Source organism: Oncorhynchus masou, chromosome 24 (assembly GCF_036934945.1).
Source record: "Oncorhynchus masou masou isolate Uvic2021 chromosome 24, UVic_Omas_1.1, whole genome shotgun sequence".
Taxonomy (NCBI): Eukaryota; Metazoa; Chordata; class Actinopteri; order Salmoniformes; family Salmonidae; genus Oncorhynchus; species Oncorhynchus masou.
This window is the reverse complement of record NC_088235.1, coordinates 4,202,616-4,225,115: the sequence shown is the minus strand read 5'-3', so window position 1 is coordinate 4,225,115 and position 22,500 is coordinate 4,202,616. Positions and strand designations below refer to the sequence as shown.

Here is a 22,500-nt window from a genome sequence, read left to right as displayed (position 1 = left end):
CCCTCCTCCACACTGTCCTCTTCTCATCCCTCCTCCACACTGTCCTCTTCTCATCCCTCCTCCACACTGTCCTCTTCTCATCCCTCCTCCACACTGTCCTCTTCTCATCCCTCCTCCACACTGTCCTCTTCTCATCCCTCCTCCACACTGTCCTCTTCTCATCCCTTCTCCACACTGTCCTCTTCTCATCCTTCCTCCACACTGTCCTCTTCTAATCCCTCCTCCTTCCTCCACACTGTCCTCTTCTCATCCCTCCTCCTTCCTCCACACTGTCCTCTTCTCCTCCCTCCTCCACACTGTCCTCTTCTCCTCCCTCCTCCACACTGTCCTCTTCTCATCCCTTCTCCACACTGTCCTCTTCTCATCCCTCCCCCACACTGTCCTCTTCTCATCCCTCCTCCACACTGTCCTCTTCTCCTCCTTCCTCCACACTGTCCTCTTCTCATCCCTCATCCCTCCTCCACACTGTCCTCTTCTCCTCCTTCCTCCACACTGTCCTCTTCTCCTCCTTCCTCCACACTGTCCTCTTCTCCTCCTTCCTCCACACTGTCCTCTTCTCATCCTTCCTCCACACTGTCCTCTTCTCATCCCTCATCCCTCCTCCACACTGTCCTCTTCTCCTCCTTCCTCCACACTGTCCTCTTCTCCTCCTTCCTCCACACTGTCCTCTTCTCATCCCTCCGCCACACTGTCCTCTTCTCCTCCTTCCTCCACACTGTCCTCTTCTCATCCTTCCTCCACACTGTCCTCTTCTCCTCCCTCCTCCACACTGTCCTCTTCTCCTCCCTCCTCCACACTGTCCTCTTCTCCTCCCTCCTCCACACTGTCCTCTTCTCCTCCCTCCTCCACACTGTCCTCTTCACATCCCTCCTTCCTCCACACTGTCCTCTTCTCATCCCTCCTTCCTCCACACTGTCCTCTTCTCATCCCTCCTTCCTCCACACCGTCCTCTTCTCATCCCTCCTTCCTCCACACTGTCCTCTTCTCATCCCTCCTTCCTCCACACTGTCCTCTTCTCCTCCTTCCTCCACACTGTCCTCTTCTCATCCCTCCTCCACACTGTCCTCCTCTCATCCCTCCTCCACACTGTCCTCTTCTCATCCCTCCTCCACACCGTCCTTTTCTCATCCCTCCTCCACACTGTCCTCTTCTCCTCCTTCCTCCACACTGTCCTCTTCTCCTCCTTCCTCCACACTGTCCTCTTCTCATCCCTCCTCCTCCCGCCACACTGTCCTCTTCTCCTACTTCCTCCACACTGTCCTCTTCTCATCCCTCCTCCACACTGTCCTCTTCTCATCCCCCTCCCTCCTCCACACTGTCCTCTTCTCATCCCTCCTCCACACTGTCCTCTTCTCATCCCTCCCTCCTCCACACTGTCCTCTTCTCATCCCTCCCTCCTCCACACTGTCCTCTTCTCATCCCTCCTCCCTCCTCCACACTGTCCTCTTCTCATCCCTCCTCCCTCCTCCACACTGTCCTCTTCTCATCCCTCCTCCCTCCTCCACACTGTCCTCTTCTCATCCCTCCTCCACACTGTCCTCTTCTCATCCCTCCTCCCGCCACACTGTCCTCTTCTCATCCCTCCTCCCGCCACACTGTCCTCTTCTCATCCCTCCTCCCGCCACACTGTCCTCTTCTCATCCCTCCTCCCGCCACACTGTCCTCTTTTCATCCTTCCTCCACACTATCCTCTTCTCCTACTTCCTCCACACTGTCCTCTTTTCATCCCTCCTCCACACTATCCTCTTCTCCTACTTCCTCCACACTGTCCTCTTTTCATCCTTCCTCCACACTATCCTCTTCTCCTACTTCCTCCACACTATCCTCTTCTCCTACTTCCTCCACACTGTCCTCTTTTCATCCCTCCTCCACACTGTCCTCTTCTCCTCCCTCCTCCACACTGTCCTCTTCTCATCCCTCCTCTGTTCTTTTCCAGGCAACCAGACAAGCTGGTGGTGGTGTGGACTCGCAGGAGCCGACGGAAATCCTCCAAGGTGTGTTTTGTCTTGGCAGCACTTTAGGCTGTTTAGCTGGGCCTGGTCGTAGGAGGCAGGAAGTAGGCTACATCACTGTGGAGATGTATAGTGTACAGCGTTCTATAATATTTCTTCAGAGTTTACCTGTTGGTCTGCACCCTTCATGGGTTTCTGTCTGTGTAAATGTTTGATGTTATATTAAGTGATTTTTAAAAAAGTGTATATATTGTGTTTTCGGTCTCCCTCTGTCTCTCTCTCAATTCAATTAAAATGGCTTTATTGACATGGGTAACATATGTTAACATTGCCGAAGCAGGTGAAATAGATAATAAACGAAATAGAAATAATCAGAAATGTGCAGTAAACGTTACACTCACAAAATATTATGGCGAAATACAATGTTGTTCTAATAGAAAAGGTAAAGTAAATCAACACTCTCCATCTCTCCCCAGGCTCACAGTTGGCAGCCAGGCATCAAGAACCCCTACCGAGGAGTGGTGGTGTGGCCTGTCCCGGAAAACGTAGAAATCTCTGTCACACTCTTCAAGGTGGCTTTTCTCTGTGTGTGTGTGTGTTTCTCTCTCTCTCTGTGTGTGTGTGTGTGTGTGTGTGTGTGTTTCTCTCTCTTTGTGTGTGTGTGTTTCTCTCTCTTTGTGTGTGTGTGTTTCTCTCTCTTTGTGTGTGTGTGTGTGTTTCTCTCTCTTTCTCTGTGTGTGTGTGTTTCTCTCTCTTTGTGTGTGTGTTTCTCTCTCTTTGTGTGTGTGTGTGTTTCTCTCTCTTTGTGTGTGTGTGTGTGTGTTTCTCTCTCTTTGTGTGTGTGTGTGTGTGTTTCTCTCTCTTTGTGTGTGTGTGTGTGTGTTTCTCTCTCTTTCTCTGTGTGTGTGTGTTTGTCTCTCTTTCTCTGTGTGTGTGTGTTTCTCTCTCTTTCTCTGTGTGTGTGTGTTTCTCTCTTTGTGTGTGTGTGTGTGTTTCTCTCTCTTTGTGTGTGTGTGTGTTTCTCTCTTTGTGTGTGTGTGTGTGTTTCTCTCTCTTTGTGTGTGTGTGTGTGTTTCTCTCTCTTTGTGTGTGTGTGTGTGTGTGTTTCTCTCTCTTTGTGTGTGTGTGTGTGTTTCTCTCTCTTTGTGTGTGTGTGTGTTTCTCTCTCTTTGTGTGTGTGTGTGTGTGTGTGTGTTTCTCTCTCTTTGTGTGTGTGTGTGTGTGTGTGTGTTTCTCTCTCTTTGTGTGTGTGTGTGTGTGTGTGTTTCTCTCTCTTTGTGTGTGTGTGTGTTTCTCTCTCTTTGTGTGTGTGTGTGTTTTCTCTCTTTGTGTGTGTGTGTGTTTCTCTCTCTTTGTGTGTGTGTGTGTTTCTCTCTCTTTGTGTGTGTGTGTGTTTCTCTCTCTTTGTGTGTGTGTGTGTTTCTCTCTCTTTGTGTGTGTGTGTTTCTCTCTTTGTGTGTGTGTGTTTCTCTCTCTTTGTGTGTGTGTGTGTGTGTTTCTCTCTCTTTGTGTGTGTGTGTGTGTGTGTTTCTCTCTCTTTGTGTGTGTGTGTGTGTGTGTTTCTCTCTCTTTGTGTGTGTGTGTGTGTGTGTGTGTGTGTTTCTCTCTCTTTGTGTGTGTGTGTGTGTGTGTGTGTTTCTCTCTCTTTGTGTGTGTGTGTGTTTCTCTCTCTTTGTGTGTGTGTGTGTGTGTTTCTCTCTCTTTGTGTGTGTGTGTGTGTGTTTCTCTCTCTTTGTGTTTGTGTGTGTGTGTGTTTCTCTCTCTTTGTGTTTGTGTGTGTGTGTGTTTCTCTCTCTTTGTGTGTGTTTCTCTCTTTGTGTGTGTTTCTCTCTCTTTGTGTGTGTTTCTCTCTTTTTGTGTGTGTGTGTGTGTGTTTCTCTCTCTTTGTGTGTGTTTCTCTCTCTTTGTGTGTGTTTCTCTCTCTTTGTGTGTGTTTCTCTCTCTTTGTGTGTGTGTGTGTTTCTCTCTCTTTGTGTGTGTGTGTGTTTCTCTCTCTTTGTGTGTGTGTGTGTGTGTGTTTCTCTCTCTGTGTGTGTGTGTGTGTGTGTTTCTCTCTCTTTGTGTGTGTGTGTGTTTCTCTCTCTTTGTGTGTGTGTGTTTCTCTCTCTTTGTGTGTGTGTGTGTTTCTCTCTCTTTGTGTGTGTGTGTGTTTCTCTCTCTTTGTGTGTGTGTGTGTTTCTCTCTCTTTGTGTGTGTGTGTTTCTCTCTCTTTGTGTGTGTGTGTTTCTCTCTCTTTGTGTGTGTGTGTGTTTCTCTCTCTTTGTGTGTGTGTGTTTCTCTCTCTTTGTGTGTGTGTGTTTCTCTCTCTTTGTGTGTGTGTGTTTCTCTCTCTTTGTGTGTGTGTGTGTGTGTGTTTCTCTCTTTGTGTGTGTGTGTGTGTGTTTTCTCTCTTTGTGTGTGTGTGTGTGTTTCTCTCTCTTTGTGTGTGTGTGTGTTTTCTCTCTTTGTGTGTGTGTGTGTGTTTCTCTCTTTGTGTGTGTGTGTCTGTTTCTCTCTCTTTGTGTGTGTGTGTGTTTCTCTCTCTTTGTGTGTGTGTGTGTGTTTCTCTCTCTTTGTGTGTGTGTGTGTTTCTCTCTCTTTGTGTGTGTGTGTGTGTTTCTCTCTCTTTGTGTGTGTGTGTGTGTGTTTCTCTCTCTTTGTGTGTGTGTGTGTGTGTTTCTCTCTCTTTGTGTGTGTGTGTGTGTGTGTTTCTCTCTCTTTGTGTGTGTGTGTGTGTGTGTTTCTCTCTCTTTTGTGTGTGTGTGTGTGTTTCTCTCTCTTTGTGTGTGTGTGTGTTTCTCTCTCTTTGTGTGTGTGTGTGTTTCTCTCTCTTTGTGTGTGTGTGTGTTTCTCTCTCTTTGTGTGTGTGTGTGTTTCTCTCTCTTTGTGTGTGTGTGTGTGTTTCTCTCTCTTTGTGTGTGTGTGTGTGTGTTTCTCTCTTGTGTGTGTGTGTTTCTCTCTCTTTGTGTGTGTGTGTTTTCTCTCTTTGTGTGTGTGTGTTTCTCTCTCTTTGTGTGTGTGTGTGTTTCTCTCTCTTTGTGTGTGTGTGTGTGTTTCTCTCTCTTTGTGTGTGTGTGTGTGTTTCTCTCTCTTTGTGTGTGTGTGTGTGTGTTTCTCTCTCTGTGTGTGTGTGTGTGTGTGTTTTCTCTCTTTGTGTGTGTGTGTGTGTGTGTTTCTCTCTCTTTGTGTTTGTGTGTGTGTGTGTTTCTCTCTCTTTGTGTTTGTGTGTGTGTGTATTTCTCTCTCTTTGTGTGTGTGTGTTTCTCTCTCTTTGTGTGTGTGTGTGTGTGTTTCTCTCTCTTTGTGTGTGTGTGTGTTTTCTCTCTTTGTGTGTGTGTGTGTGTGTGTGTTTTCTCTCTTTGTGTGTGTGTGTTTCTCTCTTTGTGTGTGTGTGTGTGTGTGTTTCTCTCTCTTTGTGTGTGTGTGTGTGTGTTTCTCTCTCTTTGTGTGTGTGTGTGTGTGTGTGTTTCTCTCTCTTTGTGTGTGTGTGTTTCTCTCTCTTTGTGTGTGTGTGTGTGTGTGTTTCTCTCTCTTTGTGTGTGTGTGTGTGTGTGTTTCTCTCTCTTTGTGTGTGTGTGTGTGTGTGTGTTTCTCTCTTTTGTGTGTGTGTGTGTTTTCTCTCTTTGTGTGTGTGTGTGTGTGTGTGTTTTCTCTCTTTGTGTGTGTGTGTTTTCTCTCTTTGTGTGTGTGTGTGTGTGTGTTTCTCTCTCTTTGTGTGTGTGTGTGTGTTTCTCTCTTTTGTGTGTGTGTGTGTGTGTGTGTTTCTCTCTCTTTGTGTGTGTGTGTTTTCTCTCTTTTGTGTGTGTGTGTGTGTGTTTCTCTCTCTTTGTGTGTGTGTGTGTGTGTGTTTCTCTCTTTGTGTGTGTGTGTGTGTGTGTGTGTTTCTCTCTCTTTGTGTGTGTGTGTGTGTGTTTCTCTCTCTTTGTGTGTGTGTGCGTGTGTTTCTTTCTCTTTGTGTGTGTGTTTCTCTCTCTTTGTGTGTGTGTGTGTGTGTTTCTCTCTCTTTGTGTGTGTGTGTGTGTGTGTTTCTCTCTCTTTGTGTTTGTGTGTGTGTGTGTTTCTCTCTCTTTGTGTTTGTGTGTGTGTGTTTCTCTCTCTTTGTGTGTGTGTGTGTTTCTCTCTCTTTGTGTGTGTTTCTCTCTCTTTGTGTGTGTTTCTCTCTCTTTGTGTGTGTGTGTGTGTTTCTCTCTCTTTGTGTGTGTTTCTCTCTTTGTGTGTGTGTGTGTGTGTGTTTCTCTCTCTTTGTGTGTGTTTCTCTCTCTTTGTGTGTGTGTGTGTGTGTGTTTCTCTCTCTGTGTGTGTGTGTGTGTGTTTCTCTCTCTTTGTGTGTGTGTGTGTTTCTCTCTCTTTGTGTGTGTGTGTGTGTTTCTCTCTCTTTGTGTGTGTGTGTGTGTTTCTCTCTGTGTGTGTGTGTGTGTTTCTCTCTGTGTGTGTGTGTGTGTTTCTCTCTCTGCGTGTGTGTGTGTTTCTCTCTCTGTGTGTGTGTGTGTGTGTTTCTCTCTCTGTGTGTGTGTCTCTCTCTGTGTGTGTGTGTTTCTCTCTCTCTGTGTGTGTGTGTTTCTCTCTCTCTGTGTGTGTGTGTGTGTGTTTCTCTCTCTGTGTGTGTGTGTTTCTCTCTCTGTGTGTGTTTCTCTCTCTGTGTGTGTGTGTGTCTCTCTCTGTGTGTGTGTGTCTCTCTCTGTGTGTGTGTGTGTGTTTCTCTCTCTGTGTGTGTGTGTCTCTCTCTTTGTGTGTGTGTGTGTTTGTGTTTTTCTCTCTCTCTGTGTGTGTGTTTCTCTCTGTGTGTGTGTGTGTGTGTGTGAGAGAGAGACTGTTATGTCAACATGCTGATCTCTTGTTGACAGACTTGCCTGGTGTTGAAGCAAAAAGGTACAAATCTAATCTGTCACAACTCACATAGTAGTCAGGGCCTGTATTCATCAGGTTGTATAGTAGTCAGGGCCTGTATTCATCAGGTTGTATAGTAGTCAGGGCCTGTATTCATCATGTTGTATAGTAGTCAGGGCCCGTATTCATCAGGTTGTATAGTAGTCAGGGGCTGTATTCATCATGTTGTATAGTAGTCAGGGCCTGTATTCATCATGTTGTATAGTAGTCAGGGCCTGTATTCATCAGGTTGTATAGTAGTCAGGGCCTGTATTCATCATGTTGTATAGTAGTCAGGGCCTGTATTCATCATGTTGTTTAGTAGTCAGGGCCTGTATTCATCATGTTGTATAGTAGTCAGGGCCTGTATTCATCAGGTTGTATAGTAGTCAGGGCCTGTATTCATCATGTTGTATAGTAGTCAGGGCCTGTATTCATCAGGTTGTATAGTAGTCAGGGCCCGTATTCATCATGTTGTATAGTAGTCAGGGCCTGTATTCATCATGTTGTATAGTAGTCAGGGCCCGTATTCATCATGTTGTATAGTAGTCAGGGCCTGTATTCATCATGTTGTATAGTAGTCAGGGCCTGTATTCATCAGGTTGTATAGTAGTCAGGGCCTGTATTCATCATGTTGTATAGTAGTCAGGGCCTGTATTCATCAGGTTGTATAGTCGTCAGGGCCTGTATTCATCAGGTTGTATAGTAGTCAGGGCCTGTATTCATCAGGTTGTATAGTAGTCAGGGCCTGTATTCATCAGGTTGTATAATAGTCAGGGCCTGTATTCATCAGGTTGTATAGTAGTCAGGGCCTGTATTCATCAGGTTGTATAGTAGTCAGGGCCTGTATTCATCAGGTTGTATAGTAGTCAGGGCCTGTATTCATCAGGTTGTATAGTAGTCAGGGCCTGTATTCATCAGGTTGTATAATAGTCAGGGCCTGTATTCATCATGTTGTATAGTAGTCAGGGCCTGTATTCATCAGGTTGTATAGTAGTCAGGGCCTGTATTCATCAGGTTGTATAGTAGTCAGGGCCTGTATTCATCATGTTGTATAGTAGTCAGGGCCTGTATTCATCAGGTTGTATAGTAGTCAGGGCCTGTATTCATCAGGTTGTATAGTAGTCAGGGCCTGTATTCATCAGGTTGTATAGTAGTCAGGGCCTGTATTCATCAGGTTGTATAATAGTCAGGGCCTGTATTCATCAGGTTGTATAGTAGTCAGGGCCTGTATTCATGTTGTATAGTAGTCAGGGCCTGTATTCATCAGGTTGTATAGTCGTCAGGGCCTGTATTCATCAGGTTGTATAGTAGTCAGGGCCTGTATTCATCATGTTGTATAGTAGTCAGGGCCTGTATTCATCAGGTTGTATAGTAGTCAGGGCCTGTATTCATGTTGTATAGTAGTCAGGGCCTGTATTCATCAGGTTGTATAGTAGTCAGGGCCTGTATTCATCAGGTTGTATAGTAGTCAGGGCCTGTATTCATCAGGTTGTATAGTAGTCAGGGCCTGTATTCATGTTGTATAGTAGTCAGGGCCTGTATTCATCAGGTTGTATAGTAGTCAGGGCCTGTATTCATCAGGTTGTATAGTAGTCAGGGCCTGTATTCATCAGGTTGTATAGTAGTCAGGGCCTGTATTCATCATGTTGTATAGTAGTCAGGGCCTGTATTCATCATGTTGTTTAGTAGTCAGGGCCTGTATTCATCATGTTGTATAGTAGTCAGGGCCTGTATTCATCAGGTTGTATAGTAGTCAGGGCCTGTATTCATCATGTTGTATAGTAGTCAGGGCCTGTATTCATCAGGTTGTATAGTAGTCAGGGCCCGTATTCATCATGTTGTATAGTAGTCAGGGCCTGTATTCATCATGTTGTATAGTAGTCAGGGCCCGTATTCATCATGTTGTATAGTAGTCAGGGCCTGTATTCATCATGTTGTATAGTAGTCAGGGCCTGTATTCATCAGGTTGTATAGTAGTCAGGGCCTGTATTCATCAGGTTGTATAGTAGTCAGGGCCTGTATTCATCAGGTTGTATAGTAGTCAGGGCCTGTATTCATCATGTTGTATAGTAGTCAGGGCCTGTATTCATCAGGTTGTATAGTAGTCAGGGCCTGTATTCATCAGGTTGTATAGTAGTCAGGGCCTGTATTCATCAGGTTGTATAGTAGTCAGGGCCTGTATTCATCAGGTTGTATAGTAGTCAGGGCCTGTATTCATCAGGTTGTATAATAGTCAGGGCCTGTATTCATCAGGTTGTATAGTAGTCAGGGCCTGTATTCATGTTGTATAGTAGTCAGGGCCTGTATTCATCAGGTTGTATAGTCGTCAGGGCCTGTATTCATCAGGTTGTATAGTAGTCAGGGCCTGTATTCATCATGTTGTATAGTAGTCAGGGCCTGTATTCATCAGGTTGTATAGTAGTCAGGGCCTGTATTCATGTTGTATAGTAGTCAGGGCCTGTATTCATCAGGTTGTATAGTAGTCAGGGCCTGTATTCATCAGGTTGTATAGTAGTCAGGGCCTGTATTCATCAGGTTGTATAGTAGTCAGGGCCTGTATTCATGTTGTATAGTAGTCAGGGCCTGTATTCATCAGGTTGTATAGTAGTCAGGGCCTGTATTCATCATGTTGTATAGTAGTCAGGGCCTGTATTCATGTTGTATAGTAGTCAGGGCCTGTATTCATCAGGTTGTATAGTAGTCAGGGCCTGTATTCATCAGGTTGTATAGTAGTCAGGGCCTGTATTCATCAGGTTATATAGTAGTCAGGGCCTGTATTCATCAGGTTGTATAGTAGTCAGGGCCTGTATTCATAAGGTTGTGTCTGTAAATAATTGTTTATAAATTACTTGTGTCATGCACAAAGTAGATGTCCTAACCGACTTGCCAAAACTATAGTTTGTTAACAAGAAATTTGTAGAGTGGTTGAAAAACGAGTTTCAATGACTCCAACCTAAGTGTAAACTTCCGACTTCAACCGTATGTGTTGACTCAATATAAGCAAGTGATGTCAGCTAAATAGTCAAGTGAGGTTTCTCCAGAAAGAAACAATTATAATTATTGGCGGAGAGTCACGTCATTGGAAAAAAATATATATTCGTAGATATTCTTTCAGCCTACCATAGGCGAAATGAGTATTGGTTACACTACAATTAGGGTGTGGAAATGTTATGCCCCTTAGATATGAATTTACAATTCTCCAATCCTCTTATGCTGTAGCCTACTCCCGACCATCACGTTGTACAGCGACATATGTTCCACGCCAACCTAACGGAAACCCAGAGGGTTTCGTTTTCCATGGAACAAAACACCATAATATGAATCAAATTTCTTGAAATCAATCCCCTGTGCTATATTATTACAAAAACAGGTTTTAAATTCTCCAGTAATGCCAATTTGGGAGACTATTAAATGCTTCTCAAAGATGCCTTCTGGTGGTCAACCTCGCACTAACTTGCATTAATGTCATTGTGGGGTGTTGTGTGTAGATTGAGGGAATAAGGCTGTAAGGTAACGAACTGTGGAAAAGGAAGGATTCTGAACACCTCCGTGTTGTTTCCTCTCCTCTCTCCTAGGACCCCCACGCAGAGGAGTTTGAAGACAAGGAGTGGACGTTTGTCATAGAAAATGTGAGTACACATTACCTCTCCCATCACTTATGCTGGACTGGCCTATATGGGCTGGACTATATGGGCTATATGGATTGGGCTATATGGGCTATATGGGCTTGGCTATATGGACTGGGCTATATGGATTGGGCTATATGGGCTGGGCTATATGGGCTATATGGGCTGGGCTATATGGGCTGGATTATATGGGCTGGGCTATATGGACTGGGCTATATGGACTGGGCTATATGGGCTATATGGACTGGGCTATATGGGCTATATGGACTGAGCTTTATGGACTGGGCTATATGGGCTATATGGACTGAGCTTTATGGACTGGGCTATATGGGCTATATGGACTGGGCTATATGGGCTGGGCTATATGGACTGGGCTATATGGGCTATATGGACTGGGCTATATGGGCTGGTTAAATGGACTGGGCTATATGGATTGGGCTATATTGATTGGGCTATATGGACTGGGCTATATGGGCTGGGCTATATGGGCTATATGGGCTATATGGGCTGGGCTATATGGACTGGGCTATATGGATTGGGCTATATGGGCTGGGCTATATGGATTGGGCTATATGGATTGGGCTATATGGGCTGGGCTATATGGGCTATATGGACTGGGCTATATGGGCTGGGATATATGGGCTTTATGGACTGGGCTATATGGACTGGGCTATATGGACGGGGCTATTTGGGCTGGGCTATTTGGGCTGGGCTATTTGGGCTGGACTATATGGACTGGGCTATATGGACTGGGCTATATGGGCTGGGCTATATGGGCTATATGGACGGGGCTATATGGACGGGGCTATATGGGCTGGGCTATATGGGCTGGGCTATTTGGGCTGAGCTATTTGGGCTGAGCTATTTGGGCTGGACTATCTGGACAGGGCTGGGCGATATGGGCTGGACAGGGTTATATGGACAGGGCTGGGCTCGTCTGGGCTGGACAGGGCTATATGGGCTGTACTGGTCTGGCATTTAGATGTTCACATGCTGCCATCTAGTGGTCAGACTGATATTAATTTTCAGTCCTTCAGTAAAAACATTCAGTGCATCTCCATTGACGGGGAATGAAGTGGAGTTCGGAACATCATGTGAGAGTGTTTGTCGTAGGACACACTCATACCTTCACTGTGTGTGTTCAAAGACTGAGTCCACCTTGGGGAGTTCAGTCTCAGGTCGGGAAGAGCTTTCTTCTTCTCGTGCTGGAAGGTCCCGTCCGGACTTTCCCCAGTCTGACCGTCACTGTGTGGAACCCCAGGCACGGCACCATTATATTGACCCCTGGCACGGCACCATTATATTGTGTGTTTTCCACTGGGAGGGAAACAGATAGGTAGGAGACTCCTGGTTAGCATGAAGCCAGTCCACTAGTATCTCTCCAAAAATGTCTCTCCATCCCCTCTCCCCTTCCCTCCTTCATCCCCCTCTCTTCATCTTGATCCCCCCTCTCTTCATCTTGATCCCCCCCTCTCTTCATCTTGATCCCCCTCTCTTCATCTTGATCCCCCCTCTCTTCATCTTGATCCCCCATCTCTTCATCTTGATCCCCCCTCTTCCTCTCTCTCCCCTCTTCCTCTCTCTCGCTCTCTCTCTCCCTCTCTCTCTCCCCTCTTCCTCTCTCTTGCTCTCTCTCTCCCCCTCTCTTCCTCTCTCTCGCTCTCTCTTTCCCCCTCTCTTCCCCTCTCTTCCTCTCTCTTCCTCTCTCTTCCTCTCTCTTCCTCTCTCTTCCTCTCTCTTCCTCTCTCTTCCTCGCTCTTCCTCGCTCTTCCTCGCTCTTTCTCGCTCTTTCTCGCTCTTTCTCGCTCTTTCTCGCTCTTTCTCGCTCTTTCTCGCTCTTTCTCGCTCTTTCTCGCTCTTTCTCGCTCTTCCTCGCTCTTCTTCGCTCTTCCTCTCTCCCCTTCCCTCATCTCCCCTTCCCTCATCTCATCTCCCCTCATCTCATCTCCCCTCTTCCTCTCTCCCCCCTCTCGCCTCTTCTCTCCCCCCTCTCCCCTTTCCCCTCTCTCCCCCCTCTCCCCTTTCCTTCTCTCTCCCCTCTCCCTCTCTCCCCTCTCTCCCTCTCTCCCCTCTCTCCCCTCTCCCCTCTATCTCCCCTCTCCCCTCTCTTCCCTCTCCCCTCTCTTCCCCTCTCTCTCCCCTCTCTTCCTCTCTCTCTCTCCCCTCAACTCACCTTCTCTTCCCCTCTCTCGCCCCTCTCTTCCCCTCTTCCACTCTCTCTCCCTTCATCTCTTACTCCCTCGTTCCCTTTTCTTACTCCCTCGTTCCCCCCTCTCTCTACCTCTATCTACCTCTCTCCCCCTCATCTCCCCATATCTTCCTCTCCCCCTCTCCCCCCCCTCACCTCTTCCCCTCTCTCACTCCTCTACCTCATTTTCCTCTCTCTCCCTCCTCTCTACCTCCATTCCCCCCTCATCTCCCCATCTCTTCCTCTCCCCCTCTCCTCCCCCTCATCTCTTCCCCTCTCTCACTCCTCTACCTCATCTTCCTCTCTCTCCCTCCCATGCCTCCCCAATAGCATCATCATCTGTTCTCTGTCAATGATCTGTTTCACATGTTAGTTCTGCTTGTGATCCGTTCCTGTGAAGGTCAACTTCAGAGGTTAATACCCCTGACGCGTCTCATCTCAGGGGTCTTACAGAAGACAAGGGAAATGACAGTAGTGGCAGGAAACACACGGTTTGAAAAGAGGAGAGAAGGGCTTTTGTTTCTGGAGAACAGGACAAGGTGGGCTTCTTCAACTCTTACTGGTCTCTTGGTGAAGGATTGAGAAGGAACTGAATGTATTGCAAAGGTGAAACTACAAAAACATGGTTGGGGGAGAGGAGGGGGAGAGGGGGTGGAGAGGGAGAGGGGTGGAGGGGAAGAGGGGGTGGGGAGGAGGGGGTGGGGAGGAGGGGAAGAGGGAGGAGGGGTGGGGAGGAGGGGAGGAGGGGTGGGGAGGAGGGGAGGAGGGGTGGGGAGGGGAAGAGGGAGGAGGGGGTGGGGGAGGAGGGGAAGAGGGAGGAGGGGGGGGGGGTGGGAAGAGGGGGTGGAGGGAGGGGAAGAGGGAGGGGAAGAGGGGTGGGGGGAGGGGAAGAGGAGGGGGAGAGGGGTGGGAGAGGGGTGGAGGTGGGGTGGAGGTGGGGGAGAGGGGAAGAGGAGGGGAGAGGGGAAGAGGAGGGGAGAGGGGTGGGGGAGGGGAGAGGGGGGGGGGAGAGGGGAAGAGGAGGGGGGAGAGGGGTGGGGGAGGGAGAGGGGTGGGGGAGAGGGGAAGAGGAGGGGAGAGGGGTGGGGGAGAGGGGAAGAGGAGGTAGAGGGAGAATGGTTGTGAGGTCTGGGGTCCACTCACTAACCAAGAATTCACTAAATGGGACAAAAACCCAATTGAGACTCTGCATGCAGACGTATACAGAGGTAGAGAGGTGTGGGGAGGGAGAGGTATGTCGAGAGGGAGGGAGAGGTATGTCGAGAGGGAGGGAGAGGTATGTCGAGAGGGAGGTAGAGGTATGTCGAGAGGGAGGTAGAGGTATGTCGAGAGGCAGGTGGAGGTGTATGTCGAGAGGGAGGTGGAGGGGTATGTCGAGAGGGAGGGGGAGGGGTATGTCGAGAGGGAGGGGGGGGGTATGTCGAGAGGGAGGGGGGGAGGGGTATGTCGAGAGGGGAGGGGGAGGGGTATGTCGAGAGGGAGAGGTATGTAGAGAGGGAGGGCAGGTATGTGGAGAGGGAGGAGGAGGGGTATGTAGAGAGGGAGGGGAAGGGGTATGTAGGGGGGAGGGAGAGGAATGTAGAGAGGGAGGGGGAGGAATGTAGATAGGGAGGGGGAGGGGTGTGTAGAGGGGGAGGGGTGTGTAGAGGGGGAGGGGTATGTAGAGGGGGAGGGGTATGTAGAGGTATGTAGAGGGGGAGGGGTATGTAGAGTGGGGAGGGGGTATGTAGAGTGGGGAGGGGGTATGTAGAGAGGGGGAGAGGTATGTAGAGAGGGAGAGGTATGTAGAGAGGTAGGTATGTAGAGGGGGAGGGTGAGAGGTATGTAGAGGGGGAGGTATGTAGGAGGAGGCACTCCTCCTACCTCACACAGAGGAGAGGGAGAGGAGAGGGGGAAGAGAGGGAGAGAGACAGAAGGGTGACAGATCTTAGAGGGAGTAAGATAGCAGGGGAAGAGGAGAGCGAGAGAGAGGACGAGAGCACAGGGGAGATGGAAGAGGACAGGAGGGGGAGAGAGGATGGGAGGGGGAGAGAGGGGTGAGGTATAAAGAAGAGGAGGAGAAACAGAGCGAGAGAAAGGGGGATACGGGGGAAGATGTGGAAGTGAAGAGGTTGAGAGGACGGTGCTCCAAGTTGAGACGAACATCAGACTTCCTGACAGACTGACTGGACTAGTTGGCAGCAGATTACTCAGCTGGGGGGGGGGTTGACAAAGCAGATGGTCTTCAGCTCCGTAGCGTCTTCAGACAGCTGCCATGGACCCAGACGGCTGCCCGACGGTTGAACGTACGCATCGTTAGGAACGGAACAAAATGCAGAAGTCAATAGTTAGGATCGTAATAAAAGGCTGTAAACGTTAAATTAGCTCGGTGAACATCCTATGTGTTATATACGGATATGTCAGGACGATGAAGGAGCGTTTCCACGTTGAAGTCTTTACTCGGTCACACATCTTGTTTTATACCTACCTGTGTCAGGAATGTGGCATCTGCAAAGCACATGAACCAAACGTTGCTAGTGGAGGTTAGCTCGTCAATCTAGCGACTCCAGGCCAGACGTTTTGAAGCTTCCGGTTTCATTTCCATAATTAAAGTCTAGAGTTTGTTTGACAGCAGCGTTCACTAACGCCGTCATACCAGTAGATGGCGCAGTATCGAGGCTTGGACCTTCAGGAAATGACTTGTGTGAGAATGATGAAGGGACTCCTGAGTGGCGTTGCGGTCTGAGGCCCTGTATCTCAGTGCTAGAGGCGTCACTACAGACCCTGGTTCGATTCCAGGCTGTATCACAGCGGTCTGAGGCCCTGTATCTCAGTGCTAGAGGCGTCACTACAGACCCTGGTTCGATTCCAGGCTGTATCACAGCGGTCTGAGGCCCTGTATCTCAGTGCTAGAGGCGTCACTACAGACCCTGGTTCGATTCCAGGCTGTATCACAGCGGTCTGAGGCCCTGTATCTCAGTGCTAGAGGCGTCACTACAGACCCTGGTTCCATTCCAGGCTGTATCACAGGGGTCTGAGGCCCTGTATCTCAGTGCTAGAGGCGTCACTACAGACCCTGGTTCGATTCCAGGCTGTATCACAGCGGTCTGAGGCCCTGTATCTCAGTGCTAGAGGCGTCACTACAGACCCTGGTTCGATTCCAGGCTGTATCACAGCGTTCTGAGGCCCTGTATCTCAGTGCTAGAGGCGTCACTACAGACCCTGGTTCCATTCCAGGCTGTATCACAGCGGTCTGAGGCCCTGTATCTCAGTGCTAGAGGTGTCACTACAGACCCTGGTTCGATTCCAGGCTGTATCACAGCGGTCTGAGGCCCTGTATCTCAGTGCTAGAGGCGTCACTACAGACCCTGGTTCCATTCCAGGCTGTATCACAGCGGTCTGAGGCCCTGTATCTCAGTGCTAGAGGCGTCACTACAGACCCTGGTTCCATTCCAGGCTGTATCACAGCGGTCTGAGGCCCTGTATCTCAGTGCTAGAGGCGTCACTACAGACCCTGGTTCCATTCCAGGCTGTATCACAGCGGTCTGAGGCCCTGTATCTCAGTGCTAGAGGCGTCACTACAGACCCTGGTTCGATTCCAGGCTGTATCACAGGGGTCTGAGGCCCTGTATCTCAGTGCTAGAGGCGTCACTACAGACCCTGGTTCCATTCCAGGCTGTATCACAGCGGTCTGAGGCCCTGTATCTCAGTGCTAGAGGCGTCACTACAGACCCTGGTTCCATTCCAGGCTGTATCACAGCGGTCTGAGGCCCTGTATCTCAGTGCTAGAGGCGTCACTACAGACCCTGGTTCCATTCCAGGCTGTATCACAGCGGTCTGAGGCCCTGTATCTCAGTGCTAGAGGCGTCACTACAGACCCTGGTTCGATTCCAGGCTGTATCACAGCGGTCTGAGGCCCTGTATCTCAGTGCTAGAGGCGTCACTACAGACCCTGGTTCGATTCCAGGCTGTATCACAGCGGTCTGAGGCCCTGTATCTCAGTGCTAGAGGTGTCACTACAGACCCTGGTTCCATTCCAGGCTGTATCACAGCGGTCTGAGGCCCTGTATCTCAGTGCTAGAGGCGTCACTACAGACCCTGGTTCCATTCCAGGCTGTATCACAGCGGTCTGAGGCCCTGTATCTCAGTGCTAGAGGCATCACTACAGACTCTGGTTCCATTCCAGGCTGTATCACAGCGGTCTGAGGCCCTGTATCTCAGTGCTAGAGGCGTCACTACAGACCCTGGTTCCATTCCAGGCTGTATCACAGCGGTCTGAGGCCCTGTATCTCAGTGCTAGAGGCGTCACTACAGACCCTGGTTCCATTCCAGGCTGTATCACAGCGGTCTGAGGCCCTGTATCTCAGTGCTAGAGGCGTCACTACAGACCCTGGTTCCATTCCAGGCTGTATCACAGCGGTCTGAGGCCCTGTATCTCAGTGCTAGAGGCGTCACTACAGACCCTGGTTCGATTCCAGGCTGTATCACAGGGGTCTGAGGCCCTGTATCTCAGTGCTAGAGGCGTCACTACAGACCCTGGTTCCATTCCAGGCTGTATCACAGCGGTCTGAGGCCCTGTATCTCAGTGCTAGAGGCGTCACTACAGACCCTGGTTCGATTCCAGGCTGTATCACAGCGGTCTGAGGCCCTGTATCTCAGTGCTAGAGGCGTCACTACAGACCCTGGTTCCATTCCAGGCTGTATCACAGCGGTCTGAGGCCCTGTATCTCAGTGCTAGAGGCGTCACTACAGACCCTGGTTCGATTCCAGGCTGTATCACAGCGGTCTGAGGCCCTGTATCTCAGTGCTAGAGGCGTCACTACAGACCCTGGTTCGATTCCAGGCTGTATCACAGCGGTCTGAGGCCCTGTATCTCAGTGCTAGAGGCGTCACTACAGACCCTGGTTCCATTCCAGGCTGTATCACAGCGGTCTGAGGCCCTGTATCTCAGTGCTAGAGGCGTCACTACAGACCCTGGTTCCATTCCAGGCTGTATCACAGCGGTCTGAGGCCCTGTATCTCAGTGCTAGAGGCGTCACTACAGACTCTGGTTCCATTCCAGGCTGTATCACAGCGGTCTGAGGCCCTGTATCTCAGTGCTAGAGGCGTCACTACAGACCCTGGTTCCATTCCAGGCTGTATCACAGCGGTCTGAGGCCCTGTATCTCAGTGCTAGAGGCGTCACTACAGACCCTGGTTCCATTCCAGGCTGTATCACAGCGGTCTGAGGCCCTGTATCTCAGTGCTAGAGGCGTCACTACAGACCCTGGTTCGATTCCAGGCTGTATCACAGCGGTCTGAGGCCCTGTATCTCAGTGCTAGAGGCGTCACTACAGACCCTGGTTCCATTCCAGGCTGTATCACAGCGGTCTGAGGCCCTGTATCTCAGTGCTAGAGGCGTCACTACAGACCCTGGTTCGATTCCAGGCTGTATCACAGCGGTCTGAGGCCCTGTATCTCAGTGCTAGAGGCGTCACTACAGACCCTGGTTCGATTCCAGGCTGTATCACAGCGGTCTGAGGCCCTGTATCTCAGTGCTAGAGGCGTCACTACAGACCCTGGTTCCATTCCAGGCTGTATCACAGCGGTCTGAGGCCCTGTATCTCAGTGCTAGAGGCGTCACTACAGACCCTGGTTCGATTCCAGGCTGTATCACAGCGGTCTGAGGCCCTGTATCTCAGTGCTAGAGGCGTCACTACAGACCCTGGTTCGATTCCAGGCTGTATCACAGCGGTCTGAGGCCCTGTATCTCAGTGCTAGAGGCGTCACTACAGACCCTGGTTCGATTCCAGGCTGTATCACAGCGGTCTGAGGCCCTGTATCTCAGTGCTAGAGGCGTCACTACAGACCCTGGTTCGATTCCAGGCTGTATCACAGCGGTCTGAGGCCCTGTATCTCAGTGCTAGAGGCGTCACTACAGACCCTGGTTCCATTCCAGGCTGTATCACAGCGGTCTGAGGCCCTGTATCTCAGTGCTAGAGGCGTCACTACAGACCCTGGTTCCATTCCAGGCTGTATCACAGCGGTCTGAGGCCCTGTATCTCAGTGCTAGAGGCGTCACTACAGACCCTGGTTCCATTCCAGGCTGTATCACAGCGGTCTGAGGCCCTGTATCTCAGTGCTAGAGGCGTCACTACAGACCCTGGTTCGATTCCAGGCTGTATCACAGCGGTCTGAGGCCCTGTATCTCAGTGCTAGAGGCGTCACTACAGACCCTGGTTCGATTCCAGGCTGTATCACAGCGGTCTGAGGCCCTGTATCTCAGTGCTAGAGGCGTCACTACAGACCCTGGTTCCATTCCAGGCTGTATCACAGCGGTCTGAGGCCCTGTATCTCAGTGCTAGAGGCGTCACTACAGACCCTGGTTCGATTCCAGGCTGTATCACAGCGGTCTGAGGCCCTACATCTCAGTGCTAGAGGCTTCACTACAGACCAGCGTCGCCCGGGTTTGGCCGGAGTAGGCTGTCATTGCAAATAAGAATTTGTTCTTAACTGACTTCCGAGTTAAAGGTTAAATAAAATATATTTTTTTAAAGACACAGGAGAGCCTTGTCTAGATTAACTGCCTGAGCTGCAAAATAGAAAGTCAATATGATTTAGACTAGGTCTATTCCGCTGTCTAAATAGGTCTATTCCGCTGTCTAAATAGGTCTATTCCGCTGTCTAAATAGGTCTATTCCGCTGTCTAAATAGGTCTATTCCGCTGTCTAAATAGGTCTATTCCGCTGTCTAAATAGGCCTATTCCGCTGTCTAAATAGGTCTATTCCACTGTCTAAATAGGTCTATTCCGCTATCTAAATAGGCCTATTCCGCTATCTAAATAGGTCTATTCCGCTATCTAAATGGGCCTATTCCGCTATCTAAATGGGCCTATTCCGCTATCTAAATGGGTCTATTCCGCTATCTAAATGGGCCTATTCCGCTATCTAAATGGGCCTATTCCGCTATCTAAATGGGCCTATTCCGCTATCTAAATGGGCCTATTCCGCTATCTAAATGGGCCTATTCCGCTATCTAAATGGGCCATGCTGTTGTGTGTTATGTAACATAGAATTGTCTACTGCAGTGATCCTGTAACATAATGAATCCGACAGTGTTTGGGGGACTGTAGGCCTTTACATTCGGTCTTTTGACTGTTGTAGTGAATCCCACTCTGTCTGTCGGTAGGTGAAAGACCTTTGGAGAATTCAGATCATTTTGAACACACTGATTTCAATCAACACACTGATTTCAATCAACACACTGATTTCAATCAACACACTGATTTCAATCAACACACTGATTTCAATCAACACACTGGTTTCAATCAACACACTGATTTCAATCAACACACTGATTTCAATCAACACACTGATTTCAATCAACACACTGATTTCAATCAACACACTGATTTCAATCAACACACTGGTTTCAATCAACACACTGATTTCAATCAACACACTGATTTCAATCAACACACTGATTTCAATCAACACACTGGTTTCAATCAACACACTGGTTTCAATCAACACACTGGTTTCAATCAACACACTGGTTTCAATCAACACACTGATTTCAATCAACACACTGGTTTCAATCAACACACTTATGAGACTGTTCTATTCTCTTTGATTTAGTTCCTATTGCAACTCAAACACATGACTGCATGGAAGGCATATTGATTGACTGAACTGACTGAATGGATGACATACTGACTGACTGAATGGATGGATGACATACTGAATGGATGGATGACATACTGACTGACTGAACTAACTGAAGGGATGACATACTGACTGACTGAACTAACTGAAGGGATGACATACTGACTGACTGAACTAACTGAATGGATGACATACTGACTGACTGAACTAACTGAAGGTATGACATACTGACTGACTGAACTAACTGAATGGATGACATACTGACTGACTGAACTAACTGAATGGATGACATACTGACTGACTGAACTAACTGAATGGATGACATACTGACTGACTGAATGGATGACATACTGACTGACTGAACTAACTGAATGGATGACATACTGACTGACTGAACTAACTGAATGGATGACATACTGACTGACTGAATGGATGACATACTGACTGACTGAACTAACTGAATGGATGACATACTGACTGACTGAACTAACTGAAGGGATGACATACTGACTGACTGAATGGATGACATACTGACTGACTGAAGGTATGACATACTGACTGACTGAATGGATGACATACTGACTGACTGAATGGATGACATACTGACTGACTGAACTAACTGAATGGATGACATACTGACTGACTGAACTAACTGAAGGGATGACATACTGACTGACTGAATTGATGACATACTGACTGACTGAATGGATGACATACTGACTGACTGACTGAATGGATGACATACTGACTGACTGAACTAACTGAAGGTATGACATACTGACTGACTGAACTAACTGAATGGATGACATACTGACTGACTGAACTAACTGAATGGATGACATACTGACTGACTGAACTAACTGAATGGATGACATACTGACTGACTGAACTAACTGAATGGATGACATACTGACTGACTGAACTAACTGAAGGTATGACATACTGACTGACTGAACTAACTGAAGGGATGACATACTGACTGACTGAATTGATGACATACTGACTGACTGAACTAACTGAATGGATGACATACTGACTGACTGAATTGAAGACATACTGACGGACTGAACTAACTGAATGGATGACATACTGACTGACTGAACTAACTGAATGGATGACATACTGACTGACTGAACTAACTGAATGGATGACATACTGACTGACTGAACTAACTGAATGGATGACATACTGACTGACTGAACTAACTGAATGGATGACATACTGACTGACTGAACTAACTGAATGGATGACATACTGACTGACTGAACTAACTGAAGGTATGACATACTGACTGACTGAATGGATGACATACTGACTGACTGAACTAACTGAATGGATGACATACTGACTGACTGAATGGATGACATACTGACTGACTGAACTAACTGAATGGATGACATACTGACTGACTGAATTGAAGACATACTGACGGACTGAACTAACTGAATGGATGACATACTGACTGACTGAACTAACTGAATGGATGACATACTGACTGACTGAACTAACTGAATGGATGACATACTGACTGACTGAACTAACTGAATGGATGACATACTGACTGACTGAACTAACTGAATGGATGACATACTGACTGACTGAACTAACTGAATGGATGACATACTGACTGACTGAACTAACTGAAGGTATGACATACTGACTGACTGAACTAACTGAATGGATGACATACTGACTGACTGAACTAACTGAATGGATGACATACTGACTGACTGAACTAACTGAATGGATGACATACTGACTGACTGAACTAACTGAAGGGATGACATACTGACTGACTGAACTAACTGAATGGATGACATACTGACTGACTGAACTAACTGAATGGATGACATACTGACTGACTGAACTAACTGAATGGATGACATACTGACTGACTGAACTAACTGAATGGATGACATACTGACTGACTGAACTAACTGAAGGGATGACATACTGACTGACTAACTGAATGGATGACATACTGACTGACTGAACTAACTGAATGGATGACATACTGACTGACTGAACTAACTGAAGGGATGACATACTGACTGACTGAACTAACTGAAGGGATGACATACTGACTGACTGAACTAACTGAAGGGATGACATACTGACTGACTGAACTAACTGAAGGGATGACATACTGACTGACTGAATTGAAGACATACTGACTGACTGACTGACTGAATGGGAATGAAATGTTCAGATCAGTTGGAATGACAAGTTAAACGCATCATGCATGCTCTGCATTTTATTTGTC

At 48.1% G+C, this 22,500-nt stretch overlaps 1 protein-coding gene across 1 annotated transcript in view; it reads left to right on the top strand.

The window, feature by feature from the left end:
- Nucleotides 1-22,500, top strand: part of LOC135513365 (EH domain-binding protein 1-like) — a 311,950-nt gene that overhangs the window by 32,708 nt on the left and 256,742 nt on the right. Inside the window, exons 3-5 of the mRNA XM_064936292.1 lie at nt 1,937-1,994; nt 2,429-2,524; nt 10,376-10,429. Of these exons, the coding sequence (XP_064792364.1) occupies nt 1,937-1,994; nt 2,429-2,524; nt 10,376-10,429 (208 nt within the window). The remainder of the gene's footprint in view (nt 1-1,936; nt 1,995-2,428; nt 2,525-10,375; nt 10,430-22,500) is intronic.